This window comes from Corticium candelabrum, chromosome 10, assembly GCF_963422355.1.
Source record: "Corticium candelabrum chromosome 10, ooCorCand1.1, whole genome shotgun sequence".
In the NCBI taxonomy this organism is placed as follows: Eukaryota; Metazoa; Porifera; class Homoscleromorpha; order Homosclerophorida; family Plakinidae; genus Corticium; species Corticium candelabrum.
In genome coordinates this window covers 8312770-8325269 of record NC_085094.1, presented here as the reverse complement: position 1 = coordinate 8325269, position 12500 = coordinate 8312770, and the positions used below count along the sequence as shown (strand labels likewise).

The 12500-nt window shown below is 40.4% G+C and overlaps 5 protein-coding genes across 5 annotated transcripts in view; 2 read left to right on the top strand and 3 right to left on the bottom strand.

Annotated features, from left to right (window-relative positions):
- LOC134186265 (protein ABHD8-like) overlaps window positions 1-1136 on the bottom strand; it is a 2804-nt gene extending 1668 nt beyond the window's left edge. The window contains exons 1-4 of the mRNA XM_062654181.1: window positions 1106-1136; window positions 845-999; window positions 514-595; window positions 1-29 (exon numbers count right to left, since the gene is read on the bottom strand). The exon at window positions 1-29 is cut by the window's left edge and continues 188 nt beyond it. Of these exons, the coding sequence (XP_062510165.1) occupies window positions 1-29; window positions 514-595; window positions 845-999; window positions 1106-1126 (287 nt within the window). The 5' untranslated portion in view covers window positions 1127-1136. The remainder of the gene's footprint in view (window positions 30-513; window positions 596-844; window positions 1000-1105) is intronic.
- Window positions 1137-1147: 11 nt separating this feature from the next.
- Window positions 1148-5150, top strand: LOC134186266 (U2 small nuclear ribonucleoprotein A'-like). Its single transcript, XM_062654183.1, has 8 exons — window positions 1148-1300; window positions 1367-1407; window positions 1472-1578; window positions 3486-3564; window positions 3626-3672; window positions 4414-4516; window positions 4656-4735; window positions 4795-5150. Exons 1-8 carry the CDS (start codon window positions 1222-1224, stop codon window positions 5018-5020), a joined length of 762 nt encoding a protein of 253 aa, XP_062510167.1. The 5' UTR covers window positions 1148-1221; the 3' UTR covers window positions 5021-5150.
- A 322-nt stretch (window positions 5151-5472) lies between these two features.
- On the bottom strand, window positions 5473-7005 carry LOC134185416 (uncharacterized). Its single transcript, XM_062653195.1, has one exon. The coding sequence runs from the start codon at window positions 7003-7005 to the stop codon at window positions 5473-5475; it is 1533 nt and encodes a 510-aa protein (XP_062509179.1).
- A 151-nt stretch (window positions 7006-7156) lies between these two features.
- LOC134185732 (cell division cycle protein 20 homolog) lies at window positions 7157-11607 on the top strand. Its single transcript, XM_062653598.1, has 8 exons — window positions 7157-7198; window positions 7269-7584; window positions 8815-8940; window positions 9004-9200; window positions 9264-9358; window positions 9419-9644; window positions 11012-11137; window positions 11195-11607. Exons 2-8 carry the CDS (start codon window positions 7278-7280, stop codon window positions 11489-11491), a joined length of 1374 nt encoding a protein of 457 aa, XP_062509582.1. The 5' UTR covers window positions 7157-7198; window positions 7269-7277; the 3' UTR covers window positions 11492-11607.
- Window positions 11608-11889: 282 nt separating this feature from the next.
- LOC134186267 (uncharacterized) overlaps window positions 11890-12500 on the bottom strand; it is a 1901-nt gene continuing 1290 nt past the window's right edge. The window contains exon 2 of the mRNA XM_062654184.1: window positions 11890-12423. Within this exon, the coding sequence (XP_062510168.1) occupies window positions 12010-12423 (414 nt within the window). The 3' untranslated portion in view covers window positions 11890-12009. The remainder of the gene's footprint in view (window positions 12424-12500) is intronic.

Genomic DNA, 12500 nt, shown 5'->3' with positions numbered 1-12500 from the left:
TCATATACAGCAATGAGATCAAACAGATGCTACCGGAATAAAAATGAAAATGAAATCAAACAGACAGGCAGGCACTCCAGTAAACAGACGGACAGACAGACAGACAGACAGACAGACAACAGACAGATGACAGACAAACAAACAGACAGCTACACAGACAAAGAGACAAACAGATGCACAAACAAACAGACAAACAACAGACGGACAGACAAACAGACAGACAGACAGATGACAAACAGACAGACAGATGACAAACAGACAGACAAACAAACAGACAGACAGATGACAGACAGACAGACAGACAACAGACATACAAACAAACAGACAAACAACAGACAGACAGATGACAGATAGACAGACAGACAACAGACACACAAACAAACACACAAACAAACACACAAACAACAAACAAACAGACAGATGACAGACAAACAAACAGACAGACTGACGGACACAAATGCACGTGTGTATTAACTAATGGGTGACTAAGTATATATCCGAATTGTGCCTCACATTTTCTGCCGTGTACATATCACGTTGATTCGGACAATCGCTGATTCCGTGCCCAAGAAAGTCGAAGGCAATAACATTGACTCTAAACATAACCCATCCAACTGATGTCATAGCGGTAACCACAGCCTACGTAACTTTCATACTAATTGATATCAACCCTATTAAATTGTCTGATTTACGCATAAACTATATAAATTAATTAATAAATAATTTACAACTAAATTAGTTTTGGCTTATATACACACTAACACAAATTCTAAACCAATTCGCAATATAAATGTATCAATAATTAATTAATTAATTAATTATTGTTTGTGCTTATTGAACTGACTTTGTTGCTAGATGCTCTATCTGATGTTTGAATTGTCCCGCACGACCTCCACCACCATGAACAAAAAAGACGGTCGTGTCTGAGTACGCCCCCCTCCTCTGAACTATTCCCAGTTCTCTGTCGACACGCATCAACTTCCGGGAGGCCCCAAGTTCCTAAAACGAAACAACCAATTCAACGAGTCGCTCATAACCATTAATTTGCATTTAAGATATAACATTATGTATACACAACAAGACTTAGCGAGAACTCGGCGCTAACTTGTGCTTCCGCTTCCGCCATTTTAACTGTATCCGGGACTCGGTCAAATCCGGGATTTAGCTAAATCCGGGATTTACGTAGCGAACACGTTGAGTTGTTGTGCGTTTTTGTGAGCAATGAAGCTAACTGCAGATCTCATAGCTGACTCGCCGCAGTTTTTCAACGCTAATAAAGACTGGGAGCTTGATATGAGAGGTGAGGAGCAAATGGGGTGCGACATTCTGTGACATTTTCACGCTAATTTCACGTTTTCGTGTCCAGCAAACAAAATCCCTGTTTTAGAGAATCTGGGATGTACATTGGTAACGTGTTGTTTGTGATTGTAATCGCCGAATGCAGCCGATGAGAGAATTCGTGTTTTTCTAGGATCAGTTTGATGTAATTGATTTCTCGGATAACGATATACGTAAAATAGAGGGATTTCCTGTCTTGCGAAGACTCAAGACTTTGTTTTTTAATAACAACAAGATCATGTGAGTTTCAAGTTCAACTTTGTATTTGTTTTGCATGATACGCGCTGGCAGCGTTTGGGATTCCGAGGAATTTAATATTAATTGTTAATTAACATAAATTAATATTAATAATTGATAATATATTAATAAATATAGGTAATAGTTGTTGATAAACAGTATAATAAAATCGTTATCTCTAAAGTTGTTCCCTGGTAACCTTACATTATTTTTAGTTGCTCGGTCATTACTCTGGTAGCCGCTATTGCTATGGTTACAAGAATATGTATTTTCAGGCAGGCAAAATGCAGCTATCAAACAGACAGACAGACCGTGCACTTAAATATTTTACATTTTATCACATGTATTAACATTGATGTATAAAAAGTGTATTGACAGACAGACAGACAGACAGACAGACCGTGCACTTAAATATTTTACATTTTATCACATGTATTAACATTGATGTATAAAAAGTGTATTGACAGACAGACAGACAGACAGACAGACAGACGGTGCACATAAGTATTTTACATTTTATCACATGTATTAACATTGATGTATAAAAAGTGTATTGACAGACAGACAGACAGACAGACAGACGGTGCACATAAATATTTACATTTTATCACGTGTATTATCATTGATGTATAAAAAGTGTATTGACAGACAGACAGACAGACAGACAGACGGTGCACATAAATATTTACATTTTATCACGTGTATTATCATTGATGTATAAAAAGTGTATTGACAGACAGACAGACAGACAGACAGACGGTGCACATAAGTTTACATTTTATCACATGTAGTAGCATTGATGTATAGAAAGTGTATTGACAGACAGACAGACAGACAGACAGAAAAGTAGAGACAGGCAGGCAGATAGACAGACAGATAACTGAGTGCAGATAAGACGAGTTCAAAAATTACCGGACGACTCGATTCTCAATTGTGATGCAGCAATGCAATGCTTTTAGTAGTTGCCTCTGGGCAACTATAGTTTGCCATTTTAGTTGCCTGTACATATTTTTGGTTTCGGGTACCCGGCAACCAATTTGTGGTACACTGGTTATAAATATAAATCATAAATACTAGACAAGTTAGACTGATAAATACATTATAATTAATATTTTATTGACAATTGTTAATAACAATGACTATTATTTATATTAAATGTATATTTATTAATTACTAGATCCATGCCCTGTCCTTTGTACCGGCAAGATTTCAATGTTGAAAATATATGTATTGGACAGACAGATAGACAGACAGACAGAACTCTATATAGATACTGACGGAAAACGCAGTCTGTGTGGACACACCACGTGCAATCTTTGGTGCGAGGTCCCGGATGTGCTGAATAAATTCAAATCTTGCTCTTTGCACTTTTTTCGATAAAAATCGACAAACTCCCCGTGTAGCGCTTGGTACAGAAAACGTTTAGGTTGGATTTGGTACAAATACAATTAGAATTTGAAGAGAAACGAAAGCGATCTAGAAGTGAGTTCCATTGGCAATAAATATTTGATTGCTCTAAGTTTTGCAAAGGACGATGACACGTACAGTCTACACAGGACTGGTGTGAGCGTATGTTCGAATGAATTGGAATGTGTAGCATTTGCGTCATTGAGAAATTTTACGCGTGGGTCGACCCCTTGAGAGGGGACCCGGTGCATAATTTTTAAAAAAAATTTACGCAAATCTTTCCTTCACGTGCCGAGTGTGCATGCCGATTTCGGTTGCGAACGGACAAAAGACGTGGCCGCATATTGCCAACACACACACACACACACAGACAATTTAAGCTTTATATATACTAGATACTTGGCAATATAGATTGATAATACATTATAAATTAAAATTGTTAATAAATATAAATTATAAATAATATATTTAATAAATACATTCTCATTAATATTAATGTTTAGACGAATTGGTGAAGGATTGGAACAGTTGTTGCCTAATCTGAGAGAATTGATGTTGACCAACAATGCACTTCAGGAACTGGTAACCTCATAGTGTGAGACAGCTGCCATTGTGTGATGATCTGATGTGTTTTGTTTGTCAGAGTGATCTTGATCCTCTTGCAACTATCAAGACACTTACTCACATCAGGTGAATCATTTTGTACACAATACAATAGGCATCGTAAATAATAGATAAATAATTAATTAATTACGTAATAAATAAGTAATAAACAATAATTACTGATTGGATTGCTATGGCTCCTGCTGATATCGCCTTCCTGACAGGCCTGCCTCTTCTCACGACACACAAATGGTCAGTTGTTGCACTGTCAGCTTCGGTGTTTGTTGGTTGGAGGCTTGGGCTTGTTTCATAATTACGCATTTGTGTGTGTGTGTGTGTGTGTGTGTGTGTGTGTGTGTGTGTGTGTGTGTGTGTGTGTGTGTGTGTGTGTGTGTATGTGTCTGTTTGTCTGTCAATACATTTATTTCTGTCTGTTTGGCTGTCTGTTAGTCTGTTTGTATGTGTGTCTGCCTGTCTGTTTGGCTGTCTGTTTGTCTGTCTGTCTGTCTACTTGACTGTCTGTTTGTCTGTCTGTTTATCTGTCTGTCCATGTGTCTTTCTGTCTGTCTGTGTCTGTCTGTGTCTGTCTGTCTGTCTGTCTACTTGCCTGTTTGTTTGTCTGTCTGTTTATCTGTCTCTCCATCTCTGTCTGTGTCTCTGTTTGTCTGTCTTTCTGTCTGTCTGCTTGTTTGTGTGTGTGTGTGTGTGTGTGTGTGTGTGTGTGTGTGTGTGTGTGTGTGTGTGTGTGTGTGTGTGTGTGTGTGTGTGTGTGTGTGTGTGTGTGTGTGTAAGGTTACCATTCACCATCTGTTGAGCTGTCTCTTGCAGTTTGCTCAGAAATCCAGTCACAGCTAGAAAGCATTACAGACTCTACATGATTCATATGCTTCCTAACTTGAAGGTCCTCGACTTCCAGAAAGTCAAGCAAAAGGTGAAACTACTGGCAAGCAAGTCAACGCACGGCATGCAAACTCTGAAATTAGATTTTCAGATAGATTTATGAGTAGCACAGAAATGCATTCCTAATACATTAATTAATGTTAATCTAAGAGTGTGTGTCAACTATGCAGGAAAGAGAAGAAGCCGAGCGTGTGTTTGGTGGAAAACAAGGCAAGCAACTGGCTCAAGAACTGGGACGAGCATCTAGGACGTAAACTGTCACGTTGTCCCTCATTGTACATTTTTTCATCATTTATCTCTGATTCTCAGGTTTCTTCCGGGTGGTGGCTCTGCTATAGCTGCAGGCCGAGGCGGTGAGAGAGCACGACAGGCATCGATGGATGTGCAAGCTATCCGTGCGGCCATTGCACAAGCGAAGTCTCTCGATGAAGTGCGAAGGCTAGAGATGATGTTACAGCAAGGTCAAATCCCTGGGAGGGAAAGATTCGGTGGCCCAATGGACGACATACGTATGCATGTCAATGGGCCGTCATAGCAGCGACTTTTCGTGAGCGAATGTTGCCCAATATATGTAGATGTGATAATGAGTAGTTGCCATAAACAAAGACTAAAACTTTTAGTCTCGTGTAGCCGGACCCTTTCCTGTTGCGTCATACTTCCGGACTGTTTCCTGTTGTGTTATACTTCCGGACCCTTTTTTGTTACCTCATACTTCCGGACCCTGTTTTGTTACATCATACTTCCGGACCCTGTTTTGTTACATCATACTTCCGGACCTTTTTCGGTTGAGTCATACTTCCCACCCTTTTCCGTTGCGTTATACTTCCAGACCCTTTTTTTACGTCATACTTCCGGGTATGAAGTAGCAGGGAAAGGGTGTGGCTACGTGAGAGTAAACAAAGACCACACAGTCGGTTTGCAATGCTACATAAAGCGATGTTGGTGTATGCTTTAATTGTTAGTTAATTAATAAACGAGGCGGCTACATTAGAACAACACTATCTGTTGTTGTAAGTCCGTTAGTTGCACGTCTGTCCATTCCGTAGGACACTTGTATGTCACTTCAGTGCACTCTTCTGATAAATCGTTATTTATCATCATGTCTGCAGCATCACTTGCATCATTGATATCAACATGTGTCTCATTTTCTGTGTCTATAGGAGGTGGAATGTCGTCGTGATCATGTTCAGCCGTATGAGTGAACATGGTGCATGTCATTGTTTGTTGTGGTGCCAAACCGATGGGACACATTTCCCATGCAAATCTGTCCATACATCGTGTCCATGTACTTGACATGTCTGTATCATGATTTTTGTCGATTTTCTTTTGAATGTCTTCGACAGTCCATTCTTTGTATTCCGTCTCTTCCCTGACTTCACCTCTGATCTCACCGTCCGTTTCACTCATTTTGTCATTCTTACATCCACTGTAGATATCAACTAGTGTCTTAGCCTTGTCAATCCATTCAGTCAACTGCTGCATTGCTTCTTGCTCGCTAACACACTGCATCACACATTCCAAGATCTTTCCACTGTACATGCTTGGATAGTGCAAACATAGATTGACAACGTGAAGCATCAACGAAACGTCAAACACCCGATCTCCTTCATCAGACTGTGAGAAACATTTTACGAGCGACACAACATGGCTGCACATTAGATTCTTTACGTGATTGTTTGTTTGAGACAAAGTTAGTGCTTTGAACAAATGGACAAACAGGCGAGACACGAACCCGACTACACGGGTATGCAAATGTTGCACGAGTGGTTGCCACATGTCGACCATGCTGGTAGTTAATTCAACTGATTGGTCATCATCACCGTTTTCACATACATCACTTTCGCCATCATTGTATTGGTGTGTTACAAAAATTGATATTAATAATTCTATAAGCGTTTGATTGTGGTCGCTCAGTCGACTCACTTCGTTCACTAAATGATTGAGTATAGACTCTCGAGCTGCCACCTTTCGTGGCGTATTACCGATTCGTTTAATCTTGAGTTGACAACGAATGTAATCCTGCAGAGTAGACGCCACCTTGTCTTCCTGATGTTTCTCGCTCTCGTCGTCCTGTTGTGATGCATCAACATGAGCTTTCCAGTAATTAATTTCCAGCCATTTTAGAGCCTCGCTACAGCCTTTCCTCAGCAACTCAATAGATGGTAATATCTTGTGTGTCGAGTCGTGTCTCAAGTCGACGAGCCATTGAGGCAGCCCCATCTCACTCGCTATACCAGCCACCGATCGTGCATACACTGTAGTCTGTTGGCCATCTGTTATACCATTAATAAATCTAACAATAGCCAGAGCATAAGCTGAACGAGCATCTGTTGTTATGTCTTGCAGTTGAGAGTCGATGAATGCTGCAGTGCATTCGACAGCCACTGGCAATTTGCAACGACTTCTCCACGAGATCACGCGATCTAGACCTCGCCTCTGTGTCCGCACATCTCTAGAATATAACCAATCGTACACTCGTCTCCATTCTTCGACGCAAATCCAGGGAGTAACGCGCGGCATAAACTCCAACACGTGCTAATTAAAATCAACTACAAATTGGTTAACGCATGCGTATAGATCGTTGCAATTTTTTAAAATCAACTAAGCGGTTGCTAGGTTTTTTACGTAGTCTCTCGTAAGCATGACAACAGTGTAGTAAGCAACCAATCAGAGACGTTATACGAACAACACGACACCAATCAGCGATAAGAACGTGCGCGCGCTCATTCTATTCACTCAAGTCCTTCTTCTCGTTGACTTGGTGGCGTTTGGTCTTCGTGTAGGAACTGACAATGTCCATGCGGAGCTCTGCTCACCGATCACCGCATCGTACGCCTCCGAGATTCGCCGCATCTCGACTAACGCCGGGAAAACGAAAATCTCCTTTCATCGCCGATCGCTTTATTCCAAGCCGTTCTGCTGCAGACTTTGATTACGCTCATTACGTACTCACGTCTGGCCGCAACGACGAGCTGGATGTCGATTGCAGTCCTGCAAAGCGAGAGTTTTCGAAAGCGATGAGTGAAAACTTGGCGGGATCGAAGGCGTCCAATGGAAAAATACTACACTTTGTGTCGAGGCCTCCTGGCTGCCCTAACAGTGAGTGACAGTTTATTTCAAGACAGTTTGTCATCTAAAATTTGAAGAATTGTGTGTGTACGCGGCGCGCATTTATGTTAACTAGCATTGTGTAATACGTTAAGTCGCGAGTAATTAACGAATTACTAAGTTTTGTGTGGTATTATTGACTTTATATATTATTTTATTGATTTACAGTGTGGAAAATAACGGTCTAGGACATCGGACAATGTCCCACCAAATGTCTTGTTTGTCTGACCAAATACTGCACCAGTGTTGGCATGTGTTTGGACAAAACATCAGTACGCATATATGGTAGTGTAAACCTTCTCTCTTATACCCCATTTACACGAGCACTCGTAAGTGGGCCAGCCCTTGTTGGCACGAGTCAACACTGAATGAAATTATCGTGTGAAAGCTGTCCGAGCCGAGCCATGCTGGCCTGGCTCACCACAACCTGCCGTGCCAACCAGGGCCGGCCAGGGTCAGCTCGGCTTCAAATCGTTGTGTGAATGTGAGGCAAGCCAGGCTGAAGGCCGCACATGCTTATTAGCTTCCAAGATGGCGTCAAAGACGAAGAAAACGAAGACGACGTCTATGTCTATGCTCTGTACGTATCCTCGGTGTTTCTGCAGACTATTGCAGTGCCAGCGAGAAGTAAGCGTAGACAGCTTGTTCCTGTATCTAGCATGCACACCAAGAGACACGCCTACTAAACTCGGCTGGCTTGCTTTGCTGGAACCCTGTGTAAACAAGGGCTGGCATACTTCATTAGCCCATGCTGGATCGGCTCAGCTTGGCCGTTTGGAGCCGTGCTTGTGTGAATGGGTATTAGCACGCAATGACCTTTCCAATGGTGTAACTGTTAATTTCATGAACTTAGGTGCCTCCTAGCATTCTTTATCCAGAGGAAACCTCAGCTGCCTTTAGTGCCATTTTTCCCTTGGAAGTTGGTTGTAAAAAATTACATGCAAAATGGCTGCAGTAGGGGAGGCACTTAATTATACATGCAACACCATACAAGAATGTCCTACCAAGGCTCAGTCTGTCCAAGCCAAAATAATTTCCTATTTTCCACACTGATTTATTGTTGAATGGTTTTTAAATAATAAATTAACGTAATAAATTAATTACAAATTTATTTATAAATAAATTAATTATAAATTTATTTATAAATTAAATGCATTTTGTATTATTGCCTTAATTTTTATAATGCAATTGAGACAGTGTGTGGTTTCATATGTACTTTAGGTCATGAGAGCAGTGTGAAGGCTGTATATAAACACTGCACTTCACCCAAGACGCGTCGTGTAGCTCGTGCTATTCCACAAGTTCCAGAGAGGATTCTAGACGCACCAGAAGTCGTCGATGATTTCTGTAATAACAATAATACAACCATATCACGTGATCAATGATGTTGACATTTTGCATCATGTTTAGATCTAAATCTTGTGGACTGGGGAAAGAACAACCAATTGGTAGTAGCTCTGGGTGGGTGTGTCTACATGTGGAATGCATCAAGTGGTCAAACGACTCAACTACTGGAGATGGACTCACAAGATGACTTCATTGCATCTGTTGCTTGGTCTCACAATGGTGACTACCTCGCTGTCGGTTCAACTCAAAATACTGTCCAGGTTGATATCAATACAAACAATTTTAGTATCAAATAATGATAATTGATAGGTTTGTTGTTGTAGCTGTGGGACGTGGCAAGTATGAAACGTGTTCGCACGATGAAGAGTCACTCATCTCGTACTCAATGTCTTGCCTGGAATGGCAGCACGTTGTCCAGGTAATTTTATTAGTTAATATTAACATTATCACTACTAACCCATTGTCTGTTGTCTGTTAGTGGATCTGCAGACGGTTCAATTCATCAGCATGATGTGCGTGTTGCTAATCATCTCACAGCCGTCTTTTCGGCTCACTGTCAAGGAGTATGTGGACTTAACTGGTCATGTGATGGCAAACTGCTCGCCAGTGGAGGAAATGACAACATGGTTAACATTTGGAAAGCTGGAATGAGCACAGGATGTGACCCACTACACACACTGAGACAACACCAAGCAGCAGTCAAGGTAAATAAATTAATTAATAATATAATAATATGATTTTAAAAAGTACATGTACTTTATTACTTTAAATTATTTATATTTATTTATTTATATTAATATATTAATATAAAAACAAGTTGCTTTTAATTTATAAATATCCTTGTCTTTGAGAAGTTCAACGGTACCCTAGTCGCCAGCCAAAGCGACTGCGTAAAGGAGAAATTGCGTTTAGAATGCGCCAGACGACGATGCGAACGAGGTATGATGTCACTGGAGGACGACCTGGATTGTTTTGTATTGGAAAAATCTCGAATAGTGCGATGCGACTTTCTACATCAAATTGCCTGATTGGAGACAACAATTGAACATTCACCTTCACTGTGAGGTAGGTGTAGTAACGACTAGTTTTGTAGCAATGAGAAAAACGCTGGAGGCATTCGTTATGACTTCTCATGCACGTAGGTCTGGAACTCTGAGGAAACACTTCATCAACTTCCGCTTTGCCATGTTCTGTTAGTTTATGTCTCTTCTAGTTGATATGAAATTTTCTAACTTTGATTTAAGATATCTAACATTGACTAGTATGCCGTTGACTAGTATAGTTTGTCGTAAATGTGCCCGGAACGGAGAAAGAAGTTTGTTTAGATTTCCATTTGATTGAGCGTAGTTGAGAGAGTGGATTCTGCGTTTGAGGCTAATAGGGAGGCAGTCGGACCACATTCCAGAGTAAGCATAGATCATTTTCAGTCGGATTGCTTTGAGAGAGATGCTAATGCAGATCTAGTGAGTGGGTTAGGGTTAGGGTTATGTTATAGTTTCCTACCTGCTCCAGTCTTTACAGTACTACACGTCAAAGCGGAAGTTGATGTAATGTATCCTCGAGGTTCCAGACCTACGCACAAGAGAAGTCATAATGAAATACCTCCAGCGTTTTCCTCTCATCGCTACGAAGCTGCACCTACCTCACAGTGAAAGTGAATGTTCAAGTGTTGTCTCCAATCAAGCGATTGGATGTAGAGAGTCACGTTGCGCTAATCGAGATTTTTCCAATACAAAACGATCCAGGTTGACCTCCAGTGACATCATGCCTCGTGCACCTTCTTCGTCTGGGAGCATTTGAAACGCAATTTCTCCTTTACAGAGTTGCTTTGACTAGCGACTAGGGTACAGTACCATTAAACTTCTTGAAAGCAAGGCTATTTTCAAGAGCAACTTGTTTTTTGCTTTAGAGTTCTTCTGTAATATATATTTATCTTAATTTATTTATATTAATTTATTTATATTAATTTATTTATAATAATTTATTTATATTAATTATTTTATTTAATCAATTCTAATATTATTTTTGGAGAAATAGTTTCTGTTCACAAAACATTATTTTGCTCTTTCAGGCTGTTCGTTGGTGTCCATGGCAGAACAGTTTATTAGCAACAGGTGGAGGAACTGCTGACAGATTTATTCGCCTGTGGAATGCCAGCACAGGCCAATGTCTAGCACAAACAGACACAAAATCTCAAGTAATCAATAAAATATTTATAGTAAATAATTAATTAATTAATAATTTTGTGTTGAAGGTATCCGGAATTTTGTGGTCACGTGAGCATCGTGAACTCGTCTCTAGTCACGGATTTTCACGTAATCAATTGACCATATGGAGATATCCAAACCTGATCAAAGTCACTGAACTAGAGGGACACACTAGTCGTATCTTGTGTCTTGCAATGAGCCCAGACGGATCACACGTTGTGTCTCTCGGAGCAGACGAAACCCTCCGGATATGGAACTGCTTTGCTCCAAAACAAACGACAGCAAAGAAAGCAGCAACAGCCGACCATACCATCTGTGCCATACGAGCAAGTCGTATACGTTGATTAGTTTTCCAGTTCATTGAATGAATGTCACATCTACTGACTCGACAGAAAGTTTTTAGTGATGTTTTAGATGTCGGATAAATTTCTATTAATTAAATAGATTTGTCAGACTGTTAGTATCCGGTGTGCCTCAACGATGCAAGTGCATGCACACATACAGTAGACCTGAGTGGTCAGGCCTAACGCGCGCTAAATACGTGGCCCTAACAATAGCCCACGTGATTTACTTTCAGCTGTAACCACAGTAACCACTGCCACAGCCTAAGGCGGCGTCCCTTCCTTCCAGTTACAGAGTCATTAGCAAGTTGTTCTACATTGATTGAATGAGTTGCATCTTTTGTCTTCAATAAATATATTACCTATTTAATCATTTTTGTACCCCTAAACAAAGTAGGTGTCAACAGTCGAATGGCAAAAGTACACTTTGTAAAAGTGGTCACTCAACCCAGTGCAAAAGTGTGTGATAATATAGAAATGTATTATTGATATCAACCAGCTGTCATAGTCATACTTTAACGTCAAAATTCAGTGTGCGCGTGCGTAAGAGCTTTAGAAATGTCATTTGCTATGTCTGCAGGTTCGACAATGGTGTCGTAAAACTTGATCACGTGACCATCTCTTCCAACAAGATACTTAGCAAAATTCCAATGCGGCACCTCTTGAGTCTGTGTTGAAAGATATTTGTAGACTGGATGAGCAAATTGTCCTACAACATCGATCTTGGAAAAGAGTTGGAATGTGACGCCGTATTCAGTTTGAGCAAACGCCTTAATCTCTGTATTTGATGCCGGCTCCTGTTGACCAAACTGATTACATGGAAATGCCAGTATGACGAACCCTTTGTCTGTAAAACGTCTCTGCAGCTCGACCAAGCCTCTGTAGTTGGAGAGAGTATAGCCACATTCACTTGCCACATTGACAACAAGACACACCTGCAAACAACAACTTCATTAATTAATTAAATTAAATTAATTAATTAACAAACATAAAGATTGCCAAAAAGTCTAAC